Raw genomic sequence first — 19,136 nt, 5'->3', positions numbered from 1 at the left:
ACTGTGCAAAAGTCTTAGGCGCATGTAAAAGGAAAAAAGTAAAGTGAAGATGCTTTCAAAAATAATTAAATGAAAAGTTTCTAAGTATCAAAAAATGTACTATAAAGAGCAGTCTACTGACACACCAATGGAGAAAAAAATGAATAAACATCTAAGACACAATTTATATAAAAACTCTTGGGTGCCTAAGACTTTTGCACAGTACTGTACTTAATGTGTTCTAGTGCTGTGCTGTCAGTTTCATTATGTTTAATACCCACAATTTACTCTATTGTTATTTATAGTTCATTTCTTTGGGGTATCTTTTGCCATTTGCTGCTGCCATGACCCACTTCCTTATTAGGGATGGTTTGAGTTTGATCTTATCTTTGAAATGAGTAATATTACCACGCTAGTAACACGCTTCCTGGGTGGTCAATGGTTTTCTACATTATCTATCAACACGTGATAATGGTCTCACTCCTGCAGGTTGCATTTTGTGACGTTTAGATGTCATCACGTGTCAGGTGTCGACAACGCTCTTTGTATTCCCCTGCAGGGCGAAGTCTTAGCCCAACGCTGTCATCACCAAACACATTAGCCAGCTACCATTAGGGCAAAGCTACCGGGGGCCGTCTTCCTGCTGCACAGCCCAGATAAGATGGGGATCTCTAATGTTAAATCTGAGGAGATGGCCGGTGGTAAATAAAGAGTTCCCGCAGCAAGCGCGAGTGAATAAGCTCCGTCACTGTAATAATAGCCATGAGGGAGGATTATTTTTTTTGGCTACACTTCTGGTGGAGAGCCAGACAACGAGCCGACTTCCCACTCTGACATGCGAAGGGACGCTTCAATGCGTGCTAACATGCTAATGTTAGCCTGACATAATAGCTTCTGGAAGATACTGGACTTCACTATCCAGATTTGGATAGTTCACAGTCTGTTCCAGCCTATGGAAACCCTCGTCCACTAGACCCAGAGCACAGCAGAGCTATCTTACATTATAATTTGAATAATTAGCCAGCTATCAGGATGGCTAGCTAATGCATACAGCAGCTAATTTCTGTAAGAACATCATGAATATTCATTGTAGTCGCCATATTATGTATGCAAGAAACAGGAGCACCTGCTAAACAAAATGTACTTTTTGTAACAAATGTAAAGACATTATTAGGTCGTACAAGCAGCTCAGCAGTAGCTTAGATATTTTGACATATACCGTTTGGACTCCTTGTTAGCAGCAAGAGGCTACCAAAGGGAGCTTGCAGTTTCAACTGACAGCTGACTTGGGAGCCAATATTCTCTGTGGGCCCAAGTACTACAAGTATGTAAGACACAAATTATATATAGGTCCTAAAACAAACAAACTTATCCTTTAAACTGGCTAAATCAAATAAGCCTCTCAGAAAAAAAAGACATTGGACCGCATGTGAGACACTCTCATCGACTCCCAGCCACTTAAGAGCGTTGAACTTTTCTAAACGTAAGGCATGTTCACACCATTATGCTTTTTTGTAGAAAAAGTGCTGCCTCAACCCTCATTTTACGCTGTGCCGGGTCGCACAACACACACTTTGTTTTCATAAGGTCAAGCTGCTAGCCTCTACCAGTAAACATTACTACATATACAACTTTCAGACACTTGGCAAAACCTCTGGTAATTGGTTGGCCCAATAACCTGTCATGTCAAGTCAAGTCACGAGCCTCTAAAAACTTCAACTTTTCGCAATTTTAGAAAGCACTCCACTCTACCCAAAAAAAAAAAAAAAAAAAAATAGTCAGGTGCCACTTTTTCCCCAAGTGTCCGCTTTTCATCTGGCTGTTGACCACCTCCCACTTTAATGTAAAAAAAACAAACAAACGCACTGACAGTTTGAAAAAAAAAAAAAAAAAAAGCATAGAGTAGCGTCAACAGAGCCGAACACGATTTAAGCGCAGAAGGATGTGGGCAGGAGTGAAACCTCTCGCTCTGCATGGATGCTCTCTGGGTTTCCTTCCTTTTTTGGGGTTTGACCTTTCCACTCCATATCTCCCCGCACCTGTCGTCACGTGTCACGCATCGCCGCGGAGAAAAAGGGGAGAAAGGGAGTAAAGTGAGAAGCGGAGGAAAAGAGGGCATCTAAGAGGGGGGGGGATGAGATACGGTCTCATGTTAATTTTAATTAGGCTCTGCATTCTCAGATAAGGGAACTAAGCTGCAGGTTAGTACATTCAATTAAAAAAAAAAGGTCAGTACACACAAAGAGAGGCAAATAAATAAAACGGGGAGGAAAGTGTGTATTATTTTTACTAGGCCCGGATCAAATGAGTCAAAACAGATGTCACCATCATATGAAATGGAGCCAAATGAGGATGAGCATAACAATGTATCTGCCTACAACGGTGATGTCATCGGGGGGGGGGGGGGGGGGGGGGGGGGGGGGGGGACTCTATCACAGTCATTACAGCTGATTCCATTTCCGCCAAGTCGGCGCTCATTAAGATGCACATTGATCAGGGAGAATTCAAAAAGGTGTTTATTGTCTTTCGAAGCAGGAGGATGGGGAGACTGTCCCGGGAGGGGTGTGTGTGTGTGTGTGTGTGTGTATAATGATGTTAATTACCTTGAGCTGCGGAGATCAGAAAGAGAACACACACACACACACACACACACAGGCACACAGGTCCAAACAGATTGGAGTGGAGGATATAGCAGTCGCCAACATGCCAGTTCAATTAGCCGGCAAACAGGCCAGTGAATCATTATGTAATATCGAGTCGTGTTATTATCATTGTTGTGTGTGCGTGTGTGAGTGAGAGAGAGAGAGAGAGACAGAGAGAGAGACAGAGAGAAAGAAAGAAAAAGAGTGCTTTGAGTAAGTGAGAGTGAAAGCGTGTGCAAGAGAGAGAGTGAGTGTGCGTGTGTGTGAGTGGAAAAGAATGTGTGTGTGTGTGTGTGTGTGTGTGTGTGTGTGTGTGAGTGAGTGAGTGAGTGAGTGAGTGAGTGAGTGAAAGAGAGAGGGGGGGGACAGGGAGAGAGAGACTGAGTGAGAGAAGGAACGAAAAGAGCGCTTTGAGTAAGTGAGAGTGAGAGTGAGTGTGTGTGAGTGGAAAAGAGTGTGTGTGTGTGTGTGTGTGAGTGAGTGAGTGAGTGAGTGAGTGAGTGAGTGAGTGAGTGAAAGAGAGAGAGAGAGGGGGGACAGAGAGAGAGACTGAGTGAGAGAAGGAATGAAAAGAGCGTGAGAGTGAGAGTGAGTGTGCGTGAGTGGAAAAGAGTGTTTGTGTGTTTGTGTGTGTGTGAGTGAGTGAGTGAGTGAGTGAGTGTGTGAAAGAGAGAGAGTGAGAGAGAGAGGGGGGAGACAGAGAGAGAGAGAGACTGAGTGAGAGAAGGAACGAAAAGAGCGCTTTGAGTAAGTGAGAGTCAAAGAGTGTGCGAGAGAGAGAGTGAGAGTGAGTGCACGTGAGTGTGCGAGAGAGTGGAACAAAGTGTGTGTGTGTGTGTGTGTGTGTGTGTGGTCCAGCTCACCACCAGGGACTTGGCCAGGATGTTCTCGATGAGCTTGAAGTCGTTGCGCTGGAGCTGCTTGCTCTTGGTGCTGGTTCCCTCCGTCTCCTCGTCGGCATAGAAACGGAAGAACTGCGACTCGTCCTTGAACTCGCTCTTCTCCAGGACTGAGGGGGGGGAAAAAAACAAAACAGATACAGTACTGTCAGACTGTAGCTGGGTTTCATCCAGATATCAACACGGCTGAACCTAAACTGCATCATTATCGCAGGAGTGTCTGTACGCCTTGCTTGTGAGCGGAGAAGTGTCTTTGCCAAAAGGAAATACTGCGGTAAATAGCGATGGAAGCACATTTGTTGAATAAATAATGACTTAGGCTTGGCACGATCGGCCCGATGAATGATTCAGTGTCATTGCGCAACAGTTGAAAAGTGGCTTTGAATGCCCTGAAATGTAAAATATCTGTCCACCACAGGTTCCTGGAAATGCCTTGAAAGACGGTAAATGTGTTTATTATCGAGCAGCTAAGCGGCTAGACATCCATTATCCGCTCGTATATATCGCATTTCAAAGCACGAAGCCAATTGGATGTCTGCTTACCAAAATCGCTGCGTTGTTCTTAATGCTCTAGCTCAGATCCCAGTCTTGTCAGCTAATGGTTGCTGAAGCGAGGGGAAGTGATGCTGCAGAACAACCAGAAGGGATTAAGCGTTAGCCACAACCCCCGGGGGCTCGGCTGCCCGTCCGATAACGGAACTCGAGCTTCAACTCGGAGCTTTTACGTGTCTGGAAATGATCCATCACATGCAAAACAGATGGAGGTTCCGTAAACAAACAAAAGATACGCGGCTTTAGAGCTACTTTGACTTTTGTTAATCGGCGGTTTGTTTGCGGTTCCGCTGACATTACAAGGCCCAATTTTCCAATTTTGTTAACTCGTGTCGGGTTTTTGACACTCGGGCCCAGCCACACGGCTTTGCAGGTCGCTTGCAACTTCAAAGACCCGTAAAGAGCCGTGGAGCGCGAGTCGAAAGAAGCCGCCGACTCGCGCCCGGACATCTTCACACAAAACGAGCCACGGTTAATTAGCTCGTTCGCTAATGACGCCGGCGAGAACATCTGGAGCCCCGCATCACATCTGGGCCGTATCCGACGCAGGCCGGGGCTAGCAAAGGGCTCTCTGGAGGACGTGGAAGGAACAGGCTGTCGCGTGTGTGTGTGTGTGTGTGTGTGGGTTCGACACATCAAAGCCACGTGTGTGCTTGAGTGTGTGTGTGTGTAAATCCCATTGTTGGGCTCGGCCCCCGCTCTCACACATGGGGCAGCTCAAACAGGTGTGGAGCACATTATGGATGCCTCTCCAGTCACGTCAGTTTTTTTTTTTTTTTTGGAGCCTGGACAGGCCGCTGAACCAAAACACACTGCATCCTTCCAAGGTATATTTGTCTGATAAAGAGCAGGGATGGGACGATATGGTTGAACTCAATTTCATGATAATCATAAGGACTTTTCTCGATATCAGTATATATCATGATATGGTTCATGTATGCAAAATCACGTTAAATAATCAAATTAATGTTCATCTCATTGAACCGAATGGTAGTTAGGAGTGATGTCAAACAAAACAGAAATATTCAAATAATATTCCTACCATACCTTATTTTATGAGAGTTTTTAAGTAAAGTTTGCTTGTCATCATCAATTTAGACAGCAGAAATGTGTCACGATATTAAAATATCTTCATATCATCACGATATGGTTCCACTGAAAGACGATAAACGATAATATTGAATTATCGCCCAGCCCTACGATATGCTTATCGATACGATTCAATATGGGGTTCATGATTCAATACAACCACGATACGATGTAATAAATAAAAAGTTCAATGACAACAAAGTCTGACTGTGCAGAATTATGTTTACTTCTGAGCCACAAATCAAACAACAAACAACAATTTAAAAATGTCATTACAAACTGCAGATAATATAATTTGGATGGAGAGCTTATGAAATTGTGATGGGCAAGTTGTCTCATTTGTGATTACTACAGCAGAATAAAATGAAGCTAATATCATGATTTGTTTCTCTGCCCCACGATACGTATTGTCACATTTTTGTATCGCGATATATCGATATTTCGATTTCTCGTCCCATCCCTAATAAAGAGCTAGCTCCACTGAAATCAGGCCCTGGTCGATCTGGGCCTGCATTTATTCAGACAACCCTTCCTGTTCAATTCCATCCTAATTTTGTAGCTTTGTATTGCATACGCTCTAATATGAAATGTATTAAAGAAGGTGTTGGTAGATACATACTACCCATTCACAATCATTTCCCATGAGTTTTCCTTGCAACTCTACCAGGTGTAACCATACAACAAGTAAGTTTTAAATGACATGGCATCTGCTCCTCACTGTAACACCCACCCCCGCTATATGTGGTTTTGACAGGAGACAGTGACATCACCACGCCTCAGGAAGTGCTTTAACGCTGGCTTAGTGGAAGACATGTGGAGTGATGGCATGATGTGGGTGTGATGTTTTATGGTGCAGGGTTGGCATGGCAGACATCCGGCCCAAAGCTCACATACAAGACACATACACACATACACAGCCATGTCCGAACATTACATGCATGTGTGTAGGTGTGTGAACGCAGAGAAGTGTCTGTAGGGTAGAGCGGAGCACCGAGGGGCAAAGGTACCCAGCTGTGTAGAGATTTGGAGAGCATCTGGCACCCTCAGTTGAACAAAAGCCTTCGCAAAAAAAACGATTACACACACACACACACACACACACACTCACACTCATACTGGCCCTATGCCAACTCAAACGAAGCCCGACCTGAAGTTATTTCCTCTGAGTCACGGGGGCTGTGGCCATATAATACCTTAATACCACCTATTCAACCGGAGGGAGTACGCCTCCGGAAACTCCCCTGCTCCGGCACACTGACACACACACACACACACACACACACACACAGACGTACGACTCACTCAAGCACTCTGCCACTCAAATCTGCCATCATGACGCAGAGTAAAATGCAAGAGAGCGGCTGACAATATCCCAGGGACTTATAAACTTACTTTTAAGTTTACCTACATTTAAGTGTCTGACACTGATGTTGCTGGAAAAACATTTTGTCCACTGTGAAATAAACACTACTTAAAAATATTTATTTAGTATTGAATTGTATAGCTGTTTTCACTGTATATAGAGAGATAACAGTGGTGGGAGTGAAACCTATGATGAGAAAAGTCATCATTTTTTAGGATGATTTCTTGCGAATTAAATGAAATTAAACTATTCCTCATTTCGCTGAGGACCCGCCTGGACTCCCTCGAGGACCTTTGTGGGCCCCTGGACTCCACTTTGAGCAACACTTTGAGCCTTCGCAGCAGGCATGACCGAGGAAAGCTGCTACTGTATCTGTTGCAGTCTATGTCGGGACGCCAGAGGGGTAAAAATGAGAAGGGTGCGAAGGACGGAGTAGTAGAAGAATGAGACAACAGATACGAGCAAATACGAGAAGATGAAAGGCAAATTAACTTTATTGCCTTCTCATCAATTAAAGAGAGTCAGAGAGAAAGAAACCGAAAAGCGGCGAGAGTTCAAGAGAAACCAGGTGAAGAGCAGCAGATGTGCTGACTAAGGACTGAGGAGAGGTTAGAGTGCAGGCAGGCTGAGGAGAGAGAGGTGAGAGAGAACAGGTGACACTAGCCCACAGATGGCAGTGGGAAGTGTAGGTGTGTGTGTGTGTGTGTGTGTGTGTGTGTGTGTGTGTGTGTGTGTGTGTGTGTGTGTATGTACGTGCACGTCAGCAAAGTTACAAAAAAGTGAAAAAGTTTAAGCCACTATATTGATACCTGCATGTACTTTGAGTTTGTGTGTGTGTTTGTGTGTGTGTGTGTGTGTGTGTGTGTGTGTGTGAGTGAGAGGGAGAGAGAGGAAACAGCACAGTATTTACACAAGATACAGAGAGATTTGCTCGCTTTAAAATCACATGTACTCTTTGTACCTGAATACATATTCTAATTTATCACTTGAACTGACTTGTGCTGACATATTGTCAATATGCAGCCTATCTGTCTTCTAGTGTAATCATTTATAATCTAATTCATTGCTGTAACAATAGAGTTTGCACTGGACCTCAAACCACCCCTCTGCAACTGCAGTAACACCCTTGGCTGAAGCTAATGTATCGGCTGACTATGTGTATCGTCTACTGCAGTGGTTCCCAAAGTGGGGTCCGGGGGTCTCCAGGGGTCCTTGAGGTGGTTCCGGGGGGGGGGGGGGTCACCAGTAATTCAATATTATTGTTTATCGAGTTGCAGTGGAATCGTAGCGTGATGATATGATGATATTGCGATATCGTGATACACAATCATGCTGCCTAAATTGATAACAAGCTATTTTTAACTACTCACAATAATGACATATGAAACATTTTAAGGAATATTTTTCAGTCAGTTTTCAGTTTAGTTCAATGAAATAAACATCAATTTCATTATTTAACATGATTTTGCGCACATAAGCCATATAGTGATATATGTACAGCATATCAATATCCCAGCCCTGTGTCTATACAGTATGTGTATCAGAAAGCACTTTCACCTTGGTACTACTTCTGTATTTCAGCACAAGCTACACTCCTTCAAACCGCTTGTATTGCACATATAAAGTCAATAAAGAATTGTTTTATAGCACCGGGACAGCGCTGTCACTCCACTCCAGACAATGTCATCTGGAGCTCTTTTTTTAAACCGGCGGTCACAGCTCAGCGACCTGACCCAGACAGCCGTGTAGCAAAGCCAAACAGCTCCGGTTAGGGTACAGTGCTAATGCTGTTTACGTTCAAACACGCTGGGCTTGGAACCAAAACCACCCTACTACACTGCGGTCAGCCGGGTTACTGGGACTCGGCTGGAATGGATACACGACCGCGCTTCGACCTAAGAAGGAATAACATAATAGAGGATAGATATTAAATATTTGAGGGGGGGTGGAGAGAGCGGGCTAATGTGGCGGAATGCACACTGAGGGAGTCGGGCGGCGTAGGGAGAAGACACGACCGGAATGAGCGAGAAAAACAACAAATCGCTTTAAGGAAATTTGAACCAGAGCTGTCGCAGGAGAGAGGGAACATTGTGAAAAAAAACAAAAAAAAAGGGAAATAATTAGAAACAGACAACAGAGCGCACAGGATAAGTGTATTCGCGTTGTGAGTGGTAGCCCCGGGGGTGTCGGGGTGGCCTAGAAAGTGACAGGTTTTGATCACCGCAAACACGTTAAGCGTCCTTGAACTAGACGCCCGAACCCTTACCTGCCCACTCACATCACTCCGGATAAGAACCTGAACTTGAATTTCATCGAAATTGTCAGTGTGTTTGTGTCTTTGTCTGTCTGTCCTCTAACCATCTGTGTACTCGTGTGTGTGTGTGTGTGTGTGGGGGTGGGGGGGGGAGAGGGTAACTGACCGTGGTGCATGAAGCCGTTGTTGCAGAGTCCCACCCCCAGCGTCACGGCGTCCTCGCGGGTCGAGCAGTCTCCCTGGGAAACCAGAGCGGATGACGCACACGGGCCAGTCAGTCACAAAGCTTGTTTACACCTTCACACACACAGCTGGCCTGAGGTGTGTGTGTGTGTGTCTGTGTGTGTGTGTGTGTGTGCTGGAGTGAAGATGGGGATGTGTGAGCCTGCATGCGTAACACTTATTATATATATACACATTATATCAATACACCATATATACAGTATATATTGTATTACATGCAGCATGTGTGCACGCATGACAAGAAGGAATAGACAACATGGAACAAAGACTGGAAGAATTAATGAAAGAGAGAGAGAGAGAGAGAGAGAGAGAGAGAGAGAGACACACACATACACACGTTGACCAATATGTTTTGTTTTTGATTCTTGCTTTATTGAATGTTTTTTTTTTTGTTGAACTATTATGACTATTGATAGTCATTATATGATGAGTGCTAACCCAGCACACTCACACACACACACACACACACACACACACACACACACTCTGTACCTTCATGCTTTGGCAACATTGTAACCTTTCATGCCAATAAAGAAAATTGAATTGAATTGAAAAAATTGAGAGAGGGAGGGAGGGAGAGAAAGAGAGAGAGAGAGAGAAAGAAAGAAAGAAAGAAAGAAAGAAAGAAAGAAAGAACATAATGATGAAACACTGGATGGGTGCTTTGCAAGGGTGGAAAAATACCAAAATATCTTCTTCAAGCAGAAGATGCTTTGCGAAAAAGCACTGGCGTAAAAAAAAACTTTAATCTAAGTACATTTTAAATGAGCTACTTGTTTGTTTTTTTTAAATATTTTATGATCATTTACACAAAAGAAGTGACTCAATTACAGTAAAGAGAGTAGATGTAATTGGGTTACACCCTTGGTGCCTTGTGTGTCTCACTTCATGGGAATAGCATGTGGGTGTTTTGTGGGTTTTGGTTTAAGGTGAAAGCATGGCAGACATCCATTTTACCTGCGAGAGAAGCCAGTCCACCAGTTTGCTTGCCGGCACCACAGACTTAAAGGTCTTCAAATGGTGATCTCTGTCCCTGGAAGGAACAACAGAGAGAGTTTGCGTTTGTCGTCATATGCATACAGTCATGTGCACAGTACATTGCGAAAAACACCGAGTCAGCGACTTCACATGCGGCACGGACCGAGGGCCAAAAAGGCTTCTGTGTTGTATTTGTGTCATCTTATTAAAAAGATGCATTTCATGGGTAGCAGACAAAAGAAGGCATCCGCTCTCAGGTCCTCGAACGTTCCACCCAAAAGTCAGAAAATATAGATATCTGACCCATCACCAAAGACAGTCGGGGGCTCCTAAGGTTGTCCGACTCACCAGAGGACACAAATTCATGATTCTTTAATCTTCCATGAGATTTGCTTAACAACCACCATTGACCACCAAGCTAAAGGGGGAAGTAACGGTGTAAAACAGGAAATGCTGCAGAGGATGTGGGGTTGGATGTGTGACACATGACGGGCGTAACGCGGCCTGCGAGAAAGAACAGCAGCTTCTGTTTGCTCTGCCGTCTCAGACGTTGACTGATTCTGTTACCGCCCATACTGTAAACTGGTACAGTCAGACCTGAAGCCAAAGGTCAGACAAGTAGTAGACAGGGCGACACCTTTTAAAGATAAAGACGTTAAACTGTACAGCCCTACCTTGGCTCGATGAGAACGTTCGGACCATGAGATCTAATGCCAAAAGATCCAATGCCAAAAGCACCGGAAAGGATATTAGATCCACATTTATCTCCTCTTATTTCAAAGAAGTGCCACAACTCTACGGTCCTGTTTAATATATTCTTTTGTTGGCCCTTCATTCAGTCACAGTATTAAAGCTTCCTTAGAAAAAAGCGGACAGAAAAGGCTTCATGCATCCCACTGCCGATTGAGATAATTCTGTCATCTCCGATTTCTGTCATCTTCTGGCTTTAGAGGAAACTGCATCGAATGTGAAACCCTTGCCCTTCATGATTTGATGTAATTCCACCTAAATTCCTAGAGTGCCTTGAAGAACTTGGTTCAAATATGTCATCGGTGATTCCTAGTCCAATCCCTTCTTGTTTTAATCTTTTGTCATGTTTGTCGCTCTTTGCAATTATAGACCTGGCTCTAGTCCGCCTATTTTATCTTTTACAGAAAATAATTTCCTCTCAGCTGATAAGGCTTATGAATGTTAGTTACCTGTTTAAGAACTCAGTCAGGTTTCAGAGCGTGCCGCAGAATAGAGATTGCCCTCCTTTAAAGTTACCAATGGTCTGAACACACTTTGAAAAGTGAGTTGCTGTGGACATTTCACTCAAAAGATCATTTTCTGTTGTAGGGCGTTCCCCAAGGATTGAGTCTAGGCCCCCGGCTGTTTTGATTGTTTGTAAACACGGTTGGACGTCATATGGCGTGACACCTCGTCACTCAACAAAATTCAATAAAACAGAATCTAAGTGGGGCAAAGAGACACAATGGATTTATGATTATTTAGGATTCACCGAGAACATTAAGATTAATTAAAATGCAATACATCCATCACCCAAATAGCATAATTAATGGTTGCCGCTTGCAATGGCAATTTACTGACAGATAAAAAATAAATAAATAAAAAAAAGTAATAATAACCCTGGCAATATTACATAATATTTGGCTGGCAGGCGGGAGGATTTGCCTTTGTGTGTTAATGGGATTTGTCCCCAGACCAAAAGCTCTTTGTTTGCGCCAATAGCAACCCGGCCACTTCAATCAGTGGCCGAGAGATGGAGGGAGAGATAGAGAGATGAAGGGGGGGGGGTATGAGGGGGGTAGAGGGAGAGAGAGAATGTGTGTGTGTGTGTGTGTGTGTGTGTTTGTGTCTTGCACTTCTATCCTTGTGAGAACCAGCTCTGAGTTGTAGGCCTTCAGATCGAGGACGTTTTTTGCAAAGCGAGTTCATTTTTGCCGTCTCTCTCTCTTTTGCTGCATTAAAATTCAGAAGGTCCTCTTCACAAGTATAGTAAGACAAACAGGCGTGTGTGTGTGTGTGTGTTTGTGGTGTATGTGTGTGTGTGTGTGTGTGTGTGTGTGTGTGTGTGTGAAGCCCTGATTAGCGCAGCGTCTGCTCTGCTGTGAGACGGCTGGTGCTGAAGGTGACTCCTGAGAGACACATGAGGAGTGATGGGAGTGCTGTGTTTGTCTAGCAAGGTATAGCGGGTTGAGCAGTCAGGGGGGATGTTGTGTGTGTATGTATATTTATGCTCATAAGAATGTGTGTATAGGTAAGAGAGAAAGTGTGTGAGAGCGTGAGACAGGGAGAGAGAGAGAGGGAGAAATTGAGACCGACTCCGACAAAACTCAAACCAGAATTCACAAACGCATAACCCATAACACAGACCCATAACAATGCAAAGATCAATGAGACGAGTGCATGGCATTCTCCCAGCCTCCCAGTAAACCTCCGGTCATGAGAACCTGGCACCCCCTCGACCTGAATCTTAAATCCACGAGAACCTACAGCGGCGGATTAGAGAGAAAGCTGGGCTAGGTTTGCCAGGTTTGGAGAGGAGAGAGGTGTGAGAGGTGTCGCTCCTGGCAGCGCTGCTATTTGTTCAGTCGTGTTAAAAAAAAAAAAAAATTTAAAAAAAAAGGTGGCGTGGGCCGACTGTGACTCCCTCATGAATATGCATGCTCATGCACCTGGAGAGAGGGGGGAGCGTTAACACGAGCGGGGGGGGGAGGGAAGGGAAGGGAAGGGAAGGAGGGCGGGGTACTTACTTGATGACAGGCGTGTGGAGGCTGTGCAGGCGGCAGTAGAGCCTGACGCCCTGGAAGAGAAGGGAGAACGAGGCTGTTGAGTCACGGAGCGTAACCCACACGCCTTGAGTAAACAAGTACCAGCATGGCTTCAGGACAGGGGATTTAGCTGACTGACGGTGAAAGGAGTTAACCTGAGGCTATCTCTACACCGCAGAGCCTCGACATGCGGTCTTTGCTTTTTAGTTTCTTTTGGACTGATTCATCATGAACTCATCATTTGAAGCGTGTGCTCACGTCACACGAGGAGAAAGTAGGAAGGAATCGAGTGAATAAGGAACTGAGAATGTTGATCTTGGTCAAAATAACACACCTCAAAGTCTTTTTGGAAATCAGTTTCTACGTCTTTTCGTTGGAATAGAAAAGGAATCTCTGCACCTGCAGAGGCTGTATTTGCATTGCATATATTCTGAATTTGTCATGCTTATATTGACCTGTTGAATTCAAAAAAATGATGTGTTGAATAAATAAATTCAAAAATTTAATTTGCAAGGCACAATTTGAAATTGAATACAAAATTGTATGGAATTATCATTGAAATTAACATAACTTTAATTTCAAATTAGTTTTCTCAATTCAAATTAGGGCTGGGCGATATGGACCAAATCAAATATCACCATATTTTTGACCAAATACCTCGATATAATGAGATTTTTGATAAATAATCATCAGTAATGTGGATATAATGACTAAGTGGGTAAAGGCAAATAATAGAACAGCTAGAACAGTTTGGTAAGTTCAGAAAATTACATCACTTTACTGTAATGCAGCCTTTAAAACCCGGAAAAGACACTTATGCCATAGCACGATATTACGATATCCAAAATCTAAGACGATATCTAGTCTCAAATCAATCCTAATTCAAATCCAGTTTTCTTAATTCAGATTGAGCTCTCCGAGACACACATCGGGGACTAAGGAAAAGCAAACGAGCAAAGGTTCAGTCCAACATCAAAGAGCATAATTTTTCTACATGTTCCCAACGGAAACAAAGCTAGTGAAAGTGCAGAAACGAGAGAACAAAACCTCAACTAGTGAGTGAAAACTATCAGTAGCACCAATACACTCACAGACGGATTGAATATTTGCTCATTTTCCTAAGTTGCCAGATGTGTGTATCAAGTTGAAGGTTAAATTCAATAACGATCCATTAGATTTCATGCCTTGCAAATTCAATTTATTCAGCAAATTCATCGTCTGACGTCTTTGCAGAAACTGATCTTTCTGTGTTTTTCCTCTCTTTGCTCTTCACACACACCATCTAAAGCGGCCCAGACCAGCATGGCTTACCTTAGACATGATGTCCTCCATCTCGCTGCGGGCCTTGTAGGTGCCGTCGTCGTAGCGGAAGCGGTACAACACCTGCTCGTTCTTGAACTGGTGCTTGTCCGACACTGAAATGTCAGCAGAAGGACAAAATGTCAACTCTGCAAGTTGGTGGTTCAGAGTTCATAACCCATAAAGTATTGTCTTTTTTCATGTGTTTCCTTGCTTTGAGTTTTTCTACACTTCAAAAGTTGTCCATCTTAAGTAATTTAGTCTTAATATTGAATCTGAAAATCCTGTTTTCATTAAAACAAGTGTAAAAAATCTGCCAGTGGCTGTGATAATTTAACTTGTTTGCAATGCAGCTTCACCTGTTTGGAGAAGTTTCCGTTTTCCATGAACAAGAGTAGACTAAATATGAAATAAGGCAGATCACTCCACTAGCATTAAGATAATGTCAAGAAAAAATCTGAACAAGTTGATTTGCATTGGAACCAAGTGAAATTATCTCACTACCATTGACTGATTTTTGTTCACTTATTTTTCCAAAAACAAGATTTTAAGATACAATACTAGACTAAATGGCTTGTTAAGATTAGTCTTTTTGCAGTGTACAGAGAATTCAAGCAATTTGGTAAATGAATAATGATACTTGTATCTACTAGCTATGATGTTCTTTGCTTTATCCATTCAATTTGCTGTATATATTTGTTGTGGGCGTAGAAAAGAAAGGAAAGAGGCATGAAACCTAGTTAAAAGACTGAGCCGGGCTCCATGTCTATCAGTGTGTGGCACCGGGGAAACACTTCAGTTGTAAATCCACGTCTGTCTCTAGTTAGCCATGACACCTACATTATTTAACACAGACAGCCGCCAATCCCCGTAAAAAAATCTCTCAACTAGTGCTGCAAACACTCACAGAAACATCTAAAAACAAGCTCCTGCACATAACAAATCCACTCCAGTGTGGAAAATGACCAAGGAGTACACAAATACCTGGCTGTGGGAGCAGCCAGCACTGCTACCTGCCTAACAGAGGCAGTCTGAGCCCCTGCCAACTTGTTGTGACGGAGCCAAACAAGCTGCTGGCTTTCCTGAGTCTAGACTTAAAATGCCCTTATAAACGCGCTGGAATGCGCCGCGAAAATCAGCCGGTGTGAAATGTCAAACGTGGCCTTTACGGTGAATGAAATGATAGCTTAATTATCAGGAGAGCAAAGGAGCTGTCAAGATCGCAAACATACAGTACCAGTCAAGTATGAACTGGTGCATCTCGGCGGCTCAAACACACACACACACACACACACACACACACACACTGCTGGCTGCGCTGGATCGAGGCCAAGTCTGCTCCGTGTTTGCTGTAATCTCTGCCCACACTCAGGTCTGTCTTCACTGTTACTTTCACAGAGCTAAATGCATTGCAGTGCCGGTAGATGCCCGCTTTGTCACACAACCTCTGCTTCCACATCATCGCTCCGTTGCTTGAGGGCCACTGACTAATTGGTGACAACTACACTGTCCCTGCAGGGCCAGAGTGTCCCCCCCCCCGCTGTCCCACAAAGCCTCACTAGTGTCCCACAAACCCCTGTGTTTCATCACTGCGTCAGGATTTCAGGGGATTTTCCACAGGTATTAAGTGTCAGAAATATGAACGCCGGGTCTCAGTGTGTTTTCCTGAGAGGGGGGCGGTGTGCATAAATCGCAACGACGGCTTGCAATTACCGCGGACACAACGGCCCCCTTCAGCAACACACTGCACTGGCAAACTCCCTTCATACATTATTTATAGTGTGTGTGTGTGTGTGTTCGTTCCACTTCTCGATGCAATAATTCTGGCGGGGCGCACCTGCGAATGTAGCGCTGCAGAGAATAACTTACAGACGGATAATGTCTTCGGACCGCCGTCGGTTTCCCGTCCCTAGAATGCTATCGCGCTTTCGATAGGCGGGAAGTTGTGGGGGAAGCGGATTCATGACAGAGATGAGTGAAAGGATGAAGGGGAGGGGGAGTGAAAGTGACGAGAAGAGAGAGAGAGAGAGAAAGGGAAAGAGGCAGAGGAAGAGGCCAAGAGGCAGGGAGGATGAATCGACTAGAGACAGAGACAGAGACAGAGACAGAGACTGAGACAGAGAGAGAGAGAGAGAGAGAGAGAAAGATGAGTGTTTTGTTCTTTCTCACCATGGTGGATGATGCCATTTTCCAGCAGGGCTTGTCCCAGGTTGACTCCCTCGTCGGGTTTACTGATCTCTCCGCTGTCTATCAGCCACGACACGAACTCACTGAGGGCACAACACAGAGACATAAACCATGAGTTCCTCGTTCCTTTGTTTTTGTTGACACCTCTGCAATCCCAGAGATCACCTGTCAATCAAACAGTGGGGGCGGAGCTTGGATTTGCTGTCGATGCAGTTTGAGTTTCTCTTTTCTTTGCCTTTTTCAGCCATGGTGGCTTCTGTTTATTCCTTTTCTTGTCCACCGTAAAATTCACCTTTCCTCATCTTTTTCAATTCCTTCTCATTCCTTGCCACCCTCCTCCTCGCTCTCTCTCCACCCCGCTTAGGGTTTATTCTTCTCCCTTGTCTCCCGCTGCAAATACCCCCTCAGACTTATTTTCTGGCAGATGTATTTGCCAGCCATACTCGAGCACTTCCGCCCGGCTCCCCCTCTTTTCACACCCAGTGTGCGCCGGACAAATGTTTGAAGGAGAAAATTACATTCTCCCCCTGCTCCCCCGTTTCACGCTGCTGAGCAAAATCAGTTCCCCGGAGAATGATGAACAGTGAATAAGAGAGTGGGGGAGTAGTGTGTGTGTGTGAGAGTGTGTGAGAGAGAGTGTGTGTGTGTGTTCGAGATTGCTGAGGCTGAACAAGCAGGTTGGGAATTAGTTTGAACCGCTTGTGTATGTGTGTGTGTGTGTGTGTGTGTGTGTGTGTTTTCATGTCAAATCCATCCTGGAAACTGAATATGCTTACAAGCAAAGTCATGCAAAAAACTGTACGAGTGCATGTGTCTGATTGCATACAGTAGCATGCATGTCAATACAAAGAGTGTGTGCATGTGTGTGTGTGTGTAAATTGGAGCTAAAAGCATACGATTGCTACTGTAGTTCATGCAGAACCGCGGACACCTTGAGCCATCTGCCACTACTACTTTTTGTTTGGCTGAAGCACAGAAGGAATATTTTAACATAATTAATAAGATCCTTGCTTGCGACCTGCCAACTGCACTCCAGGACCTCTGTGAGTGTGTGTGTGTGTGTGTGTGTGTGTGTGAGGGTCAGTCCCAGCAGGATTTCTTTCATTTTCTTCTAAGCCCAGGAGAAAATATGTTTTTGTGCCTGTGTCATTTGTGTGTGTGTGTGTGTGTGCCCTTCATCTCTCTGCATGTGTGTGTGTGTATCTCTGTCAAAGCCAGTGGCTGTTAATTGACATTGACAGGGGACTCGAGTGGATGTGCAGGGGTGTTGGGGGAGAGTGTGTGTGTGTGTGTGTGGTTCTTACGTAAGAGTCGGGTTAATTTTGGACACAGAGCCGTTGTGGAAATTAATATGATGAGCAGGAACAGTGTGTGTGTGTCAGCGAGAGAGGGGTAGAGAGAAGGGAGGATAGAGAGGGGAAGAGAGAGAGAGACAGAGAGAGAGAGACTTTAGCCATGTATGCGTGTGTGTGTATCTGAAGCTCTGCGACAGTAGCAAGCCCGTTCTCGCATTCCTTTTGCAAAAGCACGATCGATGAAGTCATCTCAGTCAGCTATTGGAAATATGTGAGTCAATGGTGGAGGCTTCCTTCCTTCTTGCCCCAGCTTGAGGCCTCGTCATTAAAAAAGCAAAAGTACACAAGGTACACATTTCAGAGAGGAAGCTCACTGGTGAATAGTCAGATTTCATAGAGTTCATAGAGTTGTGCAATCGCTAATAATGCAATCTTACTATTCAACTTTAACACAAATATGAAATTCTAGGTGTGAGCATAGTGCCTTTAAAGTGATAATCCACAACATTTTCATGGAAGTAAATGTCTGTTTTTCTCCTCTCTATCTGCTATAACACAACAGTGATTCAACCTATATCCAGTTCATGAAAGCTTTTACATTTGAAGGGATTGCTATAAGCATTTTGGCAATATTTTCTTCCTCAAAAAACTATTCTATAAGCAAATGCCTTTAGATGACTCCTCCACCCTAACCTCAATACTAACCCATAATGTGCTTAACTTTCCTGCGAGTAGTCAGTATGGGAGAGTGGGTGTCATTTTGTTTAAATGGTTATCATCTCATTTTGGATGGAAACTCTTAATTTGCTGCTCTAAACACCCGGTGTCTGGTAGCTCTTTCCTGGGAAAAATTCCTCTGCTGCACAGGAAGTGTTTTATATTTCTGGTTTGTTGGAATAAACAGAAGAAGAAGAACTGGGTAGTGAGCATGAGCAGTGATAGCCACCATGGCTGAACAGACAGAGAAAAGAGAAACTCGAACTGCATCAACAGAAAATCCAAGGAGAAAGATGTCACAGTCCCGCCCACACTGTTTGATTGACAGGTGATCTCTGGGAAGTGCAGTGGAGAAACAAGGCAGCACCAACGCTGGAGACAAAATAATAATTACAAAAACGAGGATCTCAACTTTTATCACTTTAAAGACCCATAATAATGTGATGCGAGCACTGGCATGCCCAAAAAAGTGCCCATTATCATCCAATAAAGAAATGTAAGGAGAGTTTAAACGAGAACACCGACTGTCTTCCGAGGTGAACGGCAGACAAATGATGGAATTAACGCTATCAAGATGACAGAGTGCTATCAGACCCGGCACTCAGCATCTCCATATAATGCAATAGCCTCTGAAACTATGCTTGCTGATAATTTCATCAGAATGACAGAATGCAGAGCTAATGCGGGCTGCACTCATCAGCGGGAAATGATTGAGTAATAAAAGGCAGGGGGGGAAAGAGGGAGATGGTGGAAAGGGATGGAGGAGAGGATGGAGGAGGGGTGAAAGAGGCGGACGGAGTGGAGTAAAGCTGTAGCAGACGAGGTAAAGCGGTGGGTGAGGGAGTGAAAGAGGGTAGAAATAGAT

The 19,136-nt window shown here is 44.2% G+C and overlaps 1 protein-coding gene across 1 annotated transcript in view; it reads right to left on the bottom strand.

Annotated features, from left to right (window-relative positions):
• The window catches only part of prex1 (phosphatidylinositol-3,4,5-trisphosphate-dependent Rac exchange factor 1), a 94,552-nt gene that overhangs the window by 30,057 nt on the left and 45,359 nt on the right, over window positions 1-19,136 (bottom strand). Inside the window, exons 11-16 of the mRNA XM_071539113.1 lie at window positions 16,242-16,342; window positions 14,085-14,188; window positions 12,756-12,805; window positions 9,979-10,054; window positions 8,945-9,017; window positions 3,485-3,630 (exon numbers count right to left, since the gene is read on the bottom strand). Of these exons, the coding sequence (XP_071395214.1) occupies window positions 3,485-3,630; window positions 8,945-9,017; window positions 9,979-10,054; window positions 12,756-12,805; window positions 14,085-14,188; window positions 16,242-16,342 (550 nt within the window). The remainder of the gene's footprint in view (window positions 1-3,484; window positions 3,631-8,944; window positions 9,018-9,978; window positions 10,055-12,755; window positions 12,806-14,084; window positions 14,189-16,241; window positions 16,343-19,136) is intronic.

Source organism: Centroberyx affinis, unplaced genomic scaffold, assembly GCF_046629955.1.
Source record: "Centroberyx affinis isolate AG114_WGS23_722 - 3 ecotype Tasmania unplaced genomic scaffold, CSIRO-AGI_Caff_v1 ptg000202l_1, whole genome shotgun sequence".
NCBI classification, from domain to species: Eukaryota; Metazoa; Chordata; class Actinopteri; order Beryciformes; family Berycidae; genus Centroberyx; species Centroberyx affinis.
Note: the sequence above shows the minus strand (reverse complement) of the source record. Positions and strands in the feature narration are given on the sequence as shown.